This window comes from Centrocercus urophasianus, unplaced genomic scaffold (genome assembly GCF_019232065.1).
Source record: "Centrocercus urophasianus isolate 14NV4802_14NV808 unplaced genomic scaffold, USGS_Curo_1.0 seq_12, whole genome shotgun sequence".
NCBI classification, from domain to species: Eukaryota; Metazoa; Chordata; class Aves; order Galliformes; family Phasianidae; genus Centrocercus; species Centrocercus urophasianus.
Genome location: NW_024884364.1, coordinates 27,618,070 through 27,632,128, shown reverse-complemented (window position 1 = coordinate 27,632,128; position 14,059 = coordinate 27,618,070). Strand labels below are relative to the sequence as shown.

The 14,059-nt window shown below is 36.7% G+C and overlaps 2 protein-coding genes across 2 annotated transcripts in view; one reads left to right on the top strand and one right to left on the bottom strand.

Annotated features, from left to right (window-relative positions):
- Window positions 1-8,539, top strand: part of LTN1 (listerin E3 ubiquitin protein ligase 1) — a 29,396-nt gene extending 20,857 nt beyond the window's left edge. Inside the window, exons 24-30 of the mRNA XM_042809665.1 lie at window positions 804-878; window positions 1,792-1,978; window positions 2,416-2,587; window positions 3,825-4,045; window positions 4,543-4,737; window positions 5,305-5,472; window positions 6,224-8,539. Coding sequence (XP_042665599.1) covers window positions 804-878; window positions 1,792-1,978; window positions 2,416-2,587; window positions 3,825-4,045; window positions 4,543-4,737; window positions 5,305-5,472; window positions 6,224-6,286 — 1,081 coding nt within the window. The 3' untranslated portion in view covers window positions 6,287-8,539. The remainder of the gene's footprint in view (window positions 1-803; window positions 879-1,791; window positions 1,979-2,415; window positions 2,588-3,824; window positions 4,046-4,542; window positions 4,738-5,304; window positions 5,473-6,223) is intronic.
- On the bottom strand, window positions 8,356-13,319 carry N6AMT1 (N-6 adenine-specific DNA methyltransferase 1). The gene is made up of 6 exons (XM_042809667.1): window positions 13,173-13,319; window positions 12,955-13,041; window positions 12,269-12,359; window positions 11,455-11,538; window positions 11,141-11,282; window positions 8,356-10,231 (listed from the first exon to the last, which is right to left on the bottom strand). The coding sequence occupies exons 1-6, from the start codon at window positions 13,313-13,315 to the stop codon at window positions 10,122-10,124; spliced, it is 657 nt and encodes a 218-aa protein (XP_042665601.1). The 5' UTR covers window positions 13,316-13,319; the 3' UTR covers window positions 8,356-10,121.
- Between the last annotated feature and the right edge of the window lie 740 nt (window positions 13,320-14,059).

Sequence of the window (14,059 nt, the reverse complement as noted above, 5' to 3'; positions counted from 1 at the left end):
ACAGGCACTTAAATGTTTAGCAAAGTGATATGGCACTATGGAGAAAAAAATGCTTAACTGGGCAACTTGTGTTCTGGATTAGAACACGTGATGTAGAGCCATGAATGCTAAATTTAATTGTCAAAATGAACTAAATAGATACAAAGAAGTTTTACTGCAGTACATGAAAATACAATTTTATTTTCTATGCCACAGTTAAATATGTATTGTTTTAACTGTAAAGTTATTTATTTTTAACGCTTGTTTTAATACTCTTAAAATCCTGAAATGTAAACTGCAACATTCCAGGTTTGATTTGGTAACCACAACATCATTAAATAGTCTGACCTTATTTTCACTAAATTAGAGAAGAAAATTAAGAAAGTAAAGAAAAATGTGTTCTTATGAACTTTTTTGATATCTCTAATACAAAAAGAGTGAACGTAGAATTTAAAGATTGCTATGTGCTTTTGACTGTTCGAAATGCAGGCAGCAAAGCAGCTGACTGGAGCATAAGAAACTACTGTTATACTGAGGCATTATGTTGTAATAGCTTTGTTCTGAGATGGAGATGTTTCTTTTAGTATGAATTCAGGTGTTTGGGAGGTTTGGAGAACTAAGCAAGGCTTACATGCTCTTTGGCTATTGCCATTCAGGAACCAATTTGGATGATGTGACTTAAAGATTTCATGATGTTATTAAAAAGTAATTGCTTGACTTTACTCATTGTCAATAGTATTGGCATTGATAATTAGAAAGCTATGCATTGAATACATTAAAAATGACTAAAAATTAAATCTGATTTCTTTTCTGTTTTTCTGCAGGTTAATGCCCGAGTTGCCTAAATTTGATGATGAAGATCTCAAGTCCTATGGTGATGAAGAGGAGGAATTAGCATTGTATGTATTTTCTCCTCATCGTTCTTTCTTTTTTTTAATATTGTTTTCCCTGTTGTTATTTGTTAAAGAGTTGAGAATTGCAGCACAATAGTCGTCTTTCAGAAGCCATTAAAGTGCTTATAAATGACATGCTTATGACAATAAGAGGTATGAATATTGAAAATCTACAATATAGTTGGTTATATCTGTATTTTTACTAAAACTGGAAACAATATTTGCCATTGTTTTCTGGATCCACTTACTAAAGTAATTAGACTGTATATGTTCTATTGTAAAATCTCAAGGGATGTTTAAACTGCATTGCTGTACTGAGAGTATTTCTAGCTGCACCAGTAGCTTCAACTTCTTCGATTATTCCTTTTATCCACATAGCAAATTAAAGATGTCCAAAATTGGAGACGTTTTATATAGATTAAATCTGAAGAAGTCAACAATTAGAACAGGGGATAGGATAATCGTTTTTATTTATTTAGCACAGTTCAATGATTAATAACGTGTTTTAAAACAGAGCTGCACAGGGTGTTATAATCTATTGCCAAAACCCAGCCCATCACATTAGTTTGCCCCATTGTTGGTGTGACTTGACTACAGAAAAAATTTAAGCATTCCATGGTGGAGTTTAAATCAGCTCAGCCATAGACCAAATTCATCCTTTCAGAATGTGGAAAGAATTCAGTTTATATCCTCCTTCTGAGAAGGAGAGAGACCAACTATTATTTACAGGAGAAAGGACTATTAAGATGTAGCAGTGGTGTGTGAATCTGAAAATAAGTTTTTTCTGTAGTGAAAGACCCCTTCTGTGTTCTGCATACATTGCTTTATTTAAAGGATGCTGGGAAGGTTGTGGATATAAATTCAGATAATGCTCTGCTAAAGATTCCAGTTTACTATGCCAGATAACATTTTTCCATAGATCACCTCCAGCAGCTCTTATGTCTGTCCTTGCCACTCAAGAGCTCTTGCTAGAAAACATCCTAGAATGCATTCCAGTTGGGGAGTTTGCAGTTATTCAGCCCCTGAGCGATGAGTTCTGCCTTGTTCTAGGATATCTTCTCACTTGGAAGTTGACATTAACTTTCTTCAAAGCGGCTTCTTCTCAGGTATATGCTCAGTTTCTTTCTTTTCAATTTTCTTTTTTTTTTTTAATAGCATGTTTACTTGATTTGGGTATTGAGATTTTATTTGGCCTCTTTCTTTTAATTGTATATTGTCCTACTTCCTTTGGACTTACTGGGACTCCATTCCAAAAACATCAGTAGATGTCTGTTGAGGATGGCAATATTAGAGGAATAAATTTTAAAATTCATTAATACGGGGTGTTTTTTTTTTTTTTGCTGGTTTTAAACAAGCTTGTGACATTTTATGATGTTCAAGTCATTCAAAAGGTTACTGAGAACTAAATCACTCTTCTAAACACTCACTCTGAATCTCAGAATAACTTTTCCTCCATGTAGAAGGAATAAGCTTTTTATTCTCAACTTTGTTTTTGTTGTTGTTCTTATTTTTGTTGTTGTTTGTTCCTTTGTTCAAACATCAGCTGCGAGTTCTCTATTCACAATACCTCAGAAGAACTAAAAGCTTGAACAAACTGCTTTATCACTTGTTCAGGCTTATGCCTGAAAACCCCGTCTTTTCTGGGCTGACTTCAGAAGTTCCAAATAAGGATACAAAAACCTTCTTTACCGAAGAGCTTCATTTAGATGTCAAAGGTTAGTAAAAATTGTATTTGTGTATTTGAGAGAGGTTTTGATACCTTTCAGGCTTTAAAAAAAAAATAATAAATAAATAAAAATGAAGAAAAAAGAAAATTGTACCTGTAAAATAGATATACATGTGTACATAAACACAAATATATATTTACTTTTTTTCCCAATAATTCCCCATTTGAAGCTCAAAGGAAGCTGAAATATTTAACAGAAAAAGAATTGAAACAAAACCGGAAAATGTTACTTAGCAGTGGTGTATTTTTTCTCTATGCACACAAATATTCCAAAATATGAAAATATGTGATATGGGATTTCTTCATTGTTTCTATTTTTTTATGTTAAATTGATTTTTTTTTTTCCTCTATTTGAATTTGTAAAAACAAGAATGGATTTTAATATATATTTTTTAATATTTAAAATTTTTGAAACATTAAATTCAGTCTTGCTTTTACCACTGTGTTTAGAAGAATCTTGGTTATTGTAATTACCACTTCTAGCTGCGAAACATGGAACAGAGAAATGGTTTTGAAAGTTGCTTCAGTGAAAGTTCTTTTCAGTGTACCTGTATAGATGTTGATACATCTATTGATGTACCTACAAAGATACTGAGATATCATTTCTTACTCTTGTGCTTGAACATCACTGTATGTTGCACAGCCGTTTATCTGGATGACAGAAAAGCAGAAATAGGGTAGTTTGGGGAATTAACAACACAACATTTGAGAGAAAGATTTCCTTCATCACAGAATCGCAGCATGACTTGGGTTGGAAGGGACCTGAAGTATCATCAAGTCCCAATCCCCCTGCCACAGGCAGGTTGTCAGACTCTAGATCAAGTACTGGATCATCTCTTTGTACACTTCTGTAGAGCACTGCAAACTTCCAGCGTACTTCAAAAATCACTCCAAAGTAAGCAGTTTGTAATTTCCAGAATGTAAAATTATTCTTGATTTTTGGATTTTGAGTATTCTACCTACTGTTCATCCTCTAAAATCAGAAAATGCTTTTCTAGCCATTAAGCATTACTCCAAGAAACAAAGAAACAAGACAGATGGAGAAAGGTGTATTCAAACAAGCAGTTATAGTAAGAAATGGAGAACTAAACAGAATTTCAGTTTCCACACTTACATTTATATCAGGTTGTTTTGCTTTTTGTTTGTTTGTTTTTGTACATGGTGCAGAACCAACATTTGTGAATAATATGTTAGAGTATTTTAATGTCCTTTCTTTTCTCACACAGGGGCGGGAGCCCTGTCATCCCAGATCCCACATTTGGCTTGTTCTGTGTATCATATCACACTGAAAGACTTACCAGCCATGGTTAGGCTTTGGTGGAATAGCTGTGACAAACGTGTCTTCAATGTTGTGGATAAATTTACAAGCAAGTATGTCAGCAGCGTGCTTTCTTCACAGGAAATATCTTCTGTTCAGACTAGCACACAGCTATTTAATGGCATGACGGTTAGTAAGACTTCTTGTTCGTTTTTTATTTTGCTTTTTGTAGAACATGAAAGAAACACTGTTTCTTAACTATTACAGTATTTTACATGATTGCATTTTAATATTCTACATGGTTGATGAGAAAATAATTTAGCTTGCTATTGATATAAGAAGTGTCTATTTATGAGCGTTCTGTTTTGAATGAGTTCAAAAAGAATGGGTTTTATGAATGTTGGAAAAGTAGAAGAGGTAAATGAAAGATTTTGCTATCAGTATACTACTTTTTGGTTCATTTAAAAAAAAATATATATAATCAGCCATTAGATTGAGAAATGGCTGTTAATTTCTTAGATTGCCAAGATATGAGTGAATTCTTTCTCTTTTGAGAAAAATGTTTTCGTAGCCTAAGAAAATTATTTAATGTTTGTAGGACTTACAGGTCTTATATCTTAAAAAGGCTAGAGAAGGATGTGTGTCTCTGATTGTAGAGATTTTTAATATTTGCATTTTTTGCATAGGTAAAAGCTCGGTCTGCTGCACGGGAAGTCATTGCTACTTATTCAGTTGATGATATATTTATTGAACTAATAATACAGCTTCCATCAAATTACCCACTGGGGTCTATAACAGTTGAGAGTGGAAAGAGAGTTGGTGTGGCTGTTCAACAATGGCGCAATTGGATGCTGCAGTTAAGCACGTATCTTACACATCAGGTGAGTTTAGAGAAAGCCTCTAGTTTTGAAACTAGATATATTGAATACTAGAAATATTCCTAGCAATATACTGTTTAGATTTATATAATGCATCTCTTCAGATCACAAACTTCTTTATAGAATTGGTTACTCTTATCATCTGCTTTTCTCCAGATGTTAAAACAAAAAAGGGAGGTAAAATTATCTGTGTAGTTAGTCCTGAAAAATTCATAGCCAAAATTGAGAATTATAAGATCTCATAAGGCATGGGCCAGTAGTCACAGCATGTGGCACTGCCATCTCAACTGCAGTTTGAAAAAAAATACATACCTGAGATTGGTGATTGCTGAAGTAGCATCATCCGAGTTTAGAACAAAGGATTTTTTTTTTTTTTTGTGAGGCTTGTTTGCAATTCTAAAGATTAAAATTCTATAAAAATGTATAGTTCATATGTTGGTGTTGTAAATTACTTAACTACACGTTGCCAAAAACTTGATTTTACAGTCTTCAGGTTTCATTTCCTTGATGTATAACAGTAAGAATATTCTGAAGGAATTGTGTGACAGTAATAACTTTTTCTTCTGTTAGAATGGAAGTATTATGGAAGGCCTATCTCTGTGGAAAAATAATGTGGATAAACGTTTTGAGGGCATCGAAGATTGCATGATCTGTTTCTCAGTCATTCATGGTTCCAACTATTCTCTGCCCAAAAAAGCTTGCAGAACATGCAAGAAAAAGTTTCATTCAGCTTGCTTGGTGAGTACCTACACTAAATCCTTCTAATATGTAAAGTGTCCTTTAATAGTTTGAGGAAGGTAGTTCTACTGCAGTGCCATCAAATGTCCACTGTGTTGCTGGAATATCTGGGATTAAGTGAATTCAAAATAATTTGCAGGAATTCTATGGTAAGATGCACTGAGAGAGGAATTCTACTCCAAAGAGTTTTTGTGTTGGCTAAAATGTAAGCCATTACGTCTGGCTTTGGTGTAGCAAGAACATCTTGATGTTAGCAGCTTGGATAAGGGAGGAGAAAAAGTTAAAAATTAATTTACATAGCATGCTCCTCTTCTGACCTGCTAATCTGGATAATAAACTATATCCAAGATGTCATAGGTGTTTTTGTATGGTTACTGAGTATGCTGGAGCATATTGACACCTGTATTGCCATACAAGAGAGGAATTCCTGCTGCTTTGAAAACACAACTTTTGGCTAAAATTAGACTGGACAGGAATTACTTTGTGCATGTATTTGGTTTTTGTTTGTCTTTAGAATAAAACTTCTGCACGTGCAGTGTATGTGTATGCACACGCATTCAGATGTGCATATATACACACACACATGTATGTATGTAAGGGGAAAGGGCTTTTTAGCTGTTTTTTGTGTTAAGTAAAATGAATGTTTTGATAGTTTTCTTCATTCACTAGTAAAGCTTATTACCAGTGACAAAACAGTGCTCTTGGTACTTAGCTTGCACTCATCTATTAAGCTGTGCTATTTCTTTTTCAGTACAAATGGTTCACGTCCAGCAACAAATCCACCTGTCCACTTTGTCGAGAGACATTTTTCTGAATAAAACGGTCTGTCTTCTTTCTGTGAGCTAAGTAATACATGAAGAAGAGGCAATAAACTGTGTGTTGAGCAAAGCAAACTACTTGGAAATGATTTCTATTACTTAGAATTCTTGACTGTTGGGATATGACACATATTTACCTCTGGACTGTTTTTTGTAAGAGATTGAAGAGTCGTCTTTGATATAAAGAAATATATAAGAGTAATTTATTTTGATTTGTATATTTTTAAAGTATTAAGATATGTTAAAAATTCCTAAGTGATGTAGAGTTATGTCTGAAAATTGGTGTTTAAGCCACAGCATAATTGATTAAAACCTCTTATTTTCAGTGTCATGGTGGCATGCACTTAAGGCCAGATCATGCCTATTAATATAACAGGTGAATTTAACATTGGTGGCATAAAGACTTGATTTTTTGATTATAATATATGTGGGTTCCCTTATGGGGAAGGTAAAACAAAAATTAAAAATAATAATAAAAAAAAAACTGCAGTTAAACATTGAGGCATGGACTTAGGGCGATAATTTTCTGTTGAAATATGAAATTTAAACATAGCATGCTCTAAATTAACATTTATAAATTGAGTTTTCACCTTTGTCTTATTTTCTGAAAAAAACTTCAGCCAACCAGCACTCAAAAACCTTGAAAACCCTGAAGTTTAAGGTAGTACAGAGGGCACTGTCATTCCTGCATGACAATGAGAAACACTGCCCATTGATGGCAGATTGGCTTTTAAGAAGACATGCACACCAATCAGTTCTTCTATGGTCATTATTTCAGTTAATGTCTTTGTTAGCTGAGGCATAAACTATGACTGAATTTATCATGTAATTCCAGTCAAAAAGTCCCATAATAATAAGGGCTCTGAATGAACATGATAGATATATCAGAATTTAACATTGTCTTCATTCCACTAGTCTTTATTCATATTGTTGTTTTGTTAATAGCAGTAGCATACTAATATACTCCACCTTGGATGGTGTTGTTCCATGGCAGATTTCTTGGAAAACTCAATAAAAGAAGAGGAATGAATGAATGTTGTTAGTCTGTGTAGTTTCTGGATTGCTTTCTCTTCTTCCTTGTGTTAAACTTCCAGAAATTAATAGTATAATTTTTCAGATAGTTTCTGGCATACTTAATTGACTGTATCTCAACAGCTGGTTGCTTCAGGTGCTCTGTTCACTCAATGCTGGTCCCTTTAGAAGTAATTTTTAACCGTTAAGTCTTTAGCAGATACCACTGTGCTTTCAGAAGAGAATTTTAATTTTTTTTGAGAGAGAAGGGGAATCGTTCACAGTTGGTACTGAAAAATCCTAACTGGAAACACAGGCTAAAGGAGTAAGCTGTGTTATTTTCCTAATTACTGAAACTCTGGTTGTTGTGTTTGTTGTATCACTGTTTCAGATATGACTATTTTATCTGACTTAATTGCAGGTTTGATAACTGTTTTGAAGGCCAACTGATGTTAACCAGGTATTGCTTGAAAAGAGCCACGTTAATTTACTCGGTCAGGCTCGAACTTGCAAATTGTCTATGAGTCTAATTGGTTTAATTGTTTAGTTTGTCTAACAGAACCAAGTGCAAGTGCTGGCGAGTCCTCTGATATGCCACTGTCTGTATCTGAATAACAGCTTTCTGTTTCTTACAGAACAATGCTTGGGAGTACTGAGGAACAGAATTCTTGCATTCCTCTTGCTAAGTCTGGCACTATATACATAATCTGCATCTGCCATGCAGCTTATTCTCATGCAGTGAACGCAGGGGTGCTCCTTCGAAACTTTTCAGAAATAGTATTGAATTCTCTAGTCTTCTAGAAGGCAATAGTTGTACCCTGGCAAATGCTAAGTGTCTCTGCAGTCATCGCAGTAGCTGCAGCAAACTTCAAAGTTCAGGGGAAAAAGTAGTTTTTGCCTGTCACTAGTTTCCAGTCTCCAGCAGGATGATGATAGTAGCATTAAAAAAAAAAAAAAAAAAGTCTTAAAAAAAAAACCTCACCCATGTTCTTCCTTGGACTGCATTTTGAAAAACTGTTCCACAAAAATTGCAGCTGACATCAGTACACCTTGGCCAGGAGAACTGATTCATTATTTATTAAAGTGGACACATCTATTTCCTTGTTTAGAAATCCAGCTGCCAGATAGTCCATTGTCATCTGTTTTTGTTGAAAGCATGTTATGTTTTATTACATGTTGTACTCTGATCTATTATTGTCATTTATAACTTGTATTAAAGCCACATGCTCGAGGGCTAACTGCATTTTTTCTCCTTTGAGTACCTGTTTTTATGCTAATTCTTTAATTACAGCTCAGAGTCAGATGAATTTAAAAATTCCCTTTGTTAAACTTGCAGTTTGATTCCATTATATATTTTAACTCCATCATAAAATTGTTTTTTTGATGTCATGATCTTTGCACAGCAACCTTTGGTCAAAATGATTAACAACAGAAAGCCTACAGAGCCATCTCAAGGATGAACAGCACTACAGCTGTAACACCAAAACCATAACTCTGCATAAAAGCAGTATCAATGAGTAGAGAACCTCCCCTCCTTACACTAAAGGAGGTAAATTGCAAGAACATGAATTGCTTAAATTCATCACTAGAAAGAGACTATGGAATTGTTATTTCACAGGTGGTCACAAAGTTTCATCTCAGTTCCTCACCTTTGGCATTTCTTAGACAAGGTATTCTGAAGTTAAGAATCAAAGATAACTAGTCTCATTTTGGTCAGTGAGACTCACTTTGTTATTTAGGGATTCTTGTACTTAAACATCAGGTAATATCCTTTGCATAATTGAATCTTCTGTCTAAATTCTCCTTCTGAGTGTTTGTGCTCACATTCATATTAATACATATAAAAACATACTGACAAAAAAGAAAACCTACGTTATCTGAAAGTAATGCATTAGCTGTGCTTGAATTGAATTGCAGTTCTTGTTTTTCCATAGTCTTCTGAGTTGGGGAATAGTGATCTTGGAATGCAGAACAATCACCACTGTGTACTGCCTGCGCTCTTCAGCATAGTACAAGGAATAAGCTTTCTGCCTGAGAAACATCAACTTCTGACCTGTATCAGTCAAAAAGTAGTCTCTCACATGACATTGCAATAAAATGTTTCATCCCCAGATGGTTGGTCCAGCTAGGTTTGTAGTGGTGTGTTTCTGCTAACAGGCCCTACGCTTTTATTTCTTTTATGGTGTGAAAAGATGAAAAACTTTCAAGTTTTTGCCACCTAGATTTGTAGCGAGTTATACACTCATAGTCAGATAGAATAATTATTGTAAAGCCTCAGTAACTGACAAAACAAATGAACAAAAAAATTGTGATTTTAGTCCCCATGAAAAGAGCTAACCAATCATTTAAAGTTTCTGTTAACACAGCACCTTAAAGATCAGTTTCTATGAAAGCCGTGCCTTGTATTACATCAAAATGAGTAACGTGATTTCAAATTTTCGTTTAAACCAAACAGAGGAACAGACTAACTGTTAAAACAGTACAAATTACATCAAATACATACGTTCTTTCAATAAGCCAAAAAAATAAATACACAAACTCCTACTTGTAAAAGTAGCAAAGTGCAAAAGATGATGCGTTATGGTATCTTCCAGTTTCACTTACAACTCTCCTGCAGCTAGCCAGAGAACAGCTGTACCTGACAACCAGATAAAAGCTGGCTGACATCCAGAATAAAAGTAAGGACAGTCTTGATCAGTTTCATTGCAATGATGAGGAAGTAAGGATGCACTTTGTCCAAATATGACTTAAAAAATGATTTGACAACTTCAGTACTCTGTATCCAACCTTTGGCATGCCTAGTATATATAACAAAAGCAGTTATCCAGGCTTCCTAAATTTGAGGATGGTCAGCATCTCTTGTCCTGCTTGTCTGGAAAGCAGTCGTGTGCCTTCCAAGCCATGTTTCTTCATTGTTTCCAGAATTTCATCTATAATGAAAAGTACAGTGTTACAGTAAGTTTGTAGAGAAGTCATCTATAATAAGCAATACTAAACTGCTGCTAAGCATAAGCTACACCTGTCATTTTAGACAGTAATTTTTAGACAAAGTAGTCTTCCACCCTGAACAAATGAAGTTTACATTTTGCTGAACAAAGTTCAGTATTTTGGTATAACAATCAGTAATTCCAAATTGAATTATTGTTCTTCTCAAAACCCCTTCATAATGTACAACCCGTTGAGCATTAGGTCAGAAGGAGCAACTCCGACCTGTGTAGAGAAATGATTCAGAAATAAAAACATCTTATTTCCAACTGTCAGATTTTACCTTTGAGTTTACAACACCAGTCTCTTTTGTAAGAAGGGGCTGGCCTGGATTCATTACCTAGTTCAGAAGATTTCAGACTTGGAATTGCAGTCTTAAGAGCTGCTGGGCTTGGGACATGCATACTACAGTTTCTTCATACTGCTGTTTTCTGAAGTAGCTTAGAGAGTTCTTAATGTTGGTAAAACATGTTCTGGTTTAGTTCACCATATGCTGAGTGTGCTAGCCACAAATTCAGAAAATGGACAGTAAGAGGCATCAGGTTATATAAAAGTCACTCTGCTGTTTAGTCACCCACACAGATTTGTGGAAACATGAATGCACATAAATGACATGCTTTGTATGTAGCATGCAAATATGCCACTGCATTTCTAACAAATGGCCTCGCATACCTATCTGAATTGCAGTCCACACTGTCAAAATAATGTGCTAGTTCTAAAACAGATTAGACTTCTGTACTACTTTGTTCTTGTTTACCGAGTTCTGATAGCCTCCAGAGCACTGTCGTAATCAACAATTTGATTAATGGTGTTAAATGTGGTTTGGAACAAAGGGGTCCAAAGAAACTGATCACCTGGGTTATTTTCTTTAATTGTGACCAAGTAAAATAATCCTCCTGTTGAAAGCAAGTCTGCTACTAATGGAAAAACTCTGTCCATTACTTCTCTGCCCTTTTTGCCACCAGCCCAGGATGCTTCTATTCCGTGGCTTTGCACCTAGGAAGAAGGAAAACAAAAACCATCTTCCTCAATACAGAATAACAAAGATGTCAGAGGTAATTGAACAATTACAGTCTGAGTTCTCATACCTCAGCTGATTTGATTTGCCAACTCCCTTGACAGCAAAAAAGGCACATTTATTGCAGATTTTGCATCTATTTTTTCCTACCTCTTCAGAGGGTGTTACCACATATGGTGGATTAAAGAGCAGTAGATCAACCATCCCATTTAATCTTGGTGACAGTCCTTTGACCTAGAGATGAAATTATCAATTCCTTTGTTAGTATTATTTTATTTATTTTTACTATTACTTATTTCCATTTTGCAAGCATACAGTTACATAGTGCTGGCTATTTTCCTATCAATTTAAACTGCCACTCAGACAAAATTGAAATAAATAAATAGCAGAGAGTGTGCTATTAAGGTGCAAATGTGTTAATCGATGAGAATTCAGACCCACAGGTGACCTAAAAATAACCAGGAAGTATTTAACAAGTTTGTAGCATTTCCGAATAGTTACAGGTTGTTTTCTAAGAGATGACAAACTAAATTTGATGTCTGCCAAACCTGTGTAATACCACCTCTATCACTGTTCTAGAAAACAAGCTACTTGTCCTTCTGTCTTGTGTGAGGCCAGTAAAACTGCATTAGTACATGTAAATCCTTATCTACTTTGCTTTCTTCTGAGTGTAGCATGCTGTCAACTTTGGCTTGGTTCCAACCACTTCAGCCTGACTCAGGAACACCAAACTTTCTACGTGCAAGAGAAGCAGAACAGTATTCTTAAGACAATGTTACAGTGAAATGTAGAACAGCAAGAGATACACATACAGATACAAAGGTAATATTTTATTCTTGCAGTCTAGTATTTTCATCATTTTTTTTAACTGTGCTTATCAAGAGTGTTCTTCTAGAATTCGTGGTTATAAACTGTAAAGAAAATTACAAAAACTATCAAGAAGCTGATATTGAAGCTATCTTACCAAGTCAGTAATGACTGGCTGAAGGTGAACATTGTTCAGCTGAGCTGTCTCCAGTGTACAGTAAGCTGCCATAGGATTGATATCTGTACATCTTAAAGCAAAACACTGTAAGTTACTGGTTCCTGTATCTGCAAGATTAATGCTGCAAACTGCATGTTGACTAAGGCAATCTCAAGAATAGTCTTTACTTTATAAGAAATAGTGACAAATAGCTAGGAAAACATATGCAGTGTATCAGCAGCTACAACATTCAGTTCTATACTGGAAGCTGGATTTGGGAAGTTGAACCAGATAACCTTTAAAGGTCCCTTCCAATTCAATTCTGTGAGTTCTTAATGACTGTTTGAAAGCTGAAATATGTGAAAATAAGCATTTCAAATAATTATACTTTCAATGCCAGCTCTGTACGTAAACATATATGCATACACTCCCTAGTAAATCTCAGTTAACCACCAACAACCTAATGTGTCAATACCGTCTAAGGAGTGGGAAAACTGAATTCAAGCCATATTTCTGCCTAATAGGTACACAATTTAAGGTAAGCAGATAAGGCTCCCTTCAGTCTGACTATCGTCTGTGTAGAACTGACGTGCTATTTCTCTACGGAATGGGGAATCTTTAAAGCGAGACGCAAACACGGCGAGGTCTAGGTAACCTTCATACAGCAGCCTCGCTGTTATACTCACAGATAGAGCGCACTGGCTCCAATGATGGAAGCTAGGAATGTTGAAACCACGCCAGACCCAGACCCTATTTCAAGGCAGACGTCGATCCTAAAGACAGAAAACTGCGGTGAGTTTTTTGGTGACGTACCCGAGCCCCTCCAGCAGCCACAGAATCACTCAGGGCAGCGTTACGACACGTGCCCCGCCCCGCTTTCCCCACAGCTGCCTGCCGCGTGTACCCCGCCTGCCGGAGCTGGGCCGCATCCCGCTCTAGGGCGTCCAGCAGCAGGAAGGTGTCCTCGGCCGGTTCGTACACGTCCCGGTAGGGGCCGCGCGGCCCCATATGCTCGTATCGCGGCGTGGGGACGGCGGGCGCCGCCATCGGCGCTCGGGCGGTCGCGCATGCGCACACTCGCCCCCCTACGTCTCGGCCATCAGCGGAAGGGAAGGGAGGCGGGGCCAAGGCCTGCGCCACCAATGGGAGAGCGTAGGTTTCGCCCCGCCCCCAGGTCAGCTCTGTCGAACTTCGTTTGGTCGGTAGCGCTGCTGAAGCAGCGGGCGAGGGTTATTGGGGTGTACGCAGGCTCCGCAGAGCCATGATCAGTGAGACTGACTGGTTTCACCATCCTGATCCGCTTTCAGAATCTTCACGAGTCAGGGACTTGCACCAGCTTAGAATCATAGAGTTCTTAGAGTTCGAAGGTGCCTCTGTAGGCCACCTAGTCCAGCTTTCCTGCAATGAGCAGGGACACCACTGCCCAGGGTCTGATCCAGCCTAGCCTTGAAAGTTTCTAGCTTCTCAAAGCTCTTCCAGAGAAATAGCTCTGCACCACAGTTAGCAGGAAGCCAAGCTAGAGAGGCACTGCTGAAGAACGTGGGTGTTAGTTCACAGCAAAGATCACAGCAGAAGGATTAACATTGCCACTCAGTGTTTGCATGAGTATGTCTCTGGATCTGCCCATGATTCTTGACAACAGCCTCATGTCCAGCTGTATGAATGCTCAATTTCAGGCAGAAATCACGCCCTACAAAACTGGGAATAGAGGGCAGCTTCAGGGCAGAGATCAGGAAAAGAGCAATTTGCTTTTGATAGCAAATAGAGGAAGGAGGGTCAGTGTTCTGGTCA

Coding starts and splice junctions, on each gene's coding strand:
- N6AMT1 (XM_042809667.1), bottom strand. CDS start 13,315: ATGGCGGCGCCCGCCGTCCCCACGCCGCGATACGAGCATATGGGGCCG. Junction 12,360..12,954: donor GGAGCCAGTGCGCTCTATCT/GTGAGTATAACA, acceptor TTTTGCTTTAAG/ATGTACAGATATCAATCCTA. Junction 11,283..11,454: donor TGGTAACACCCTCTGAAGAG/GTAGGAAAAAAT, acceptor CCTTCTTCCTAG/GTGCAAAGCCACGGAATAGA.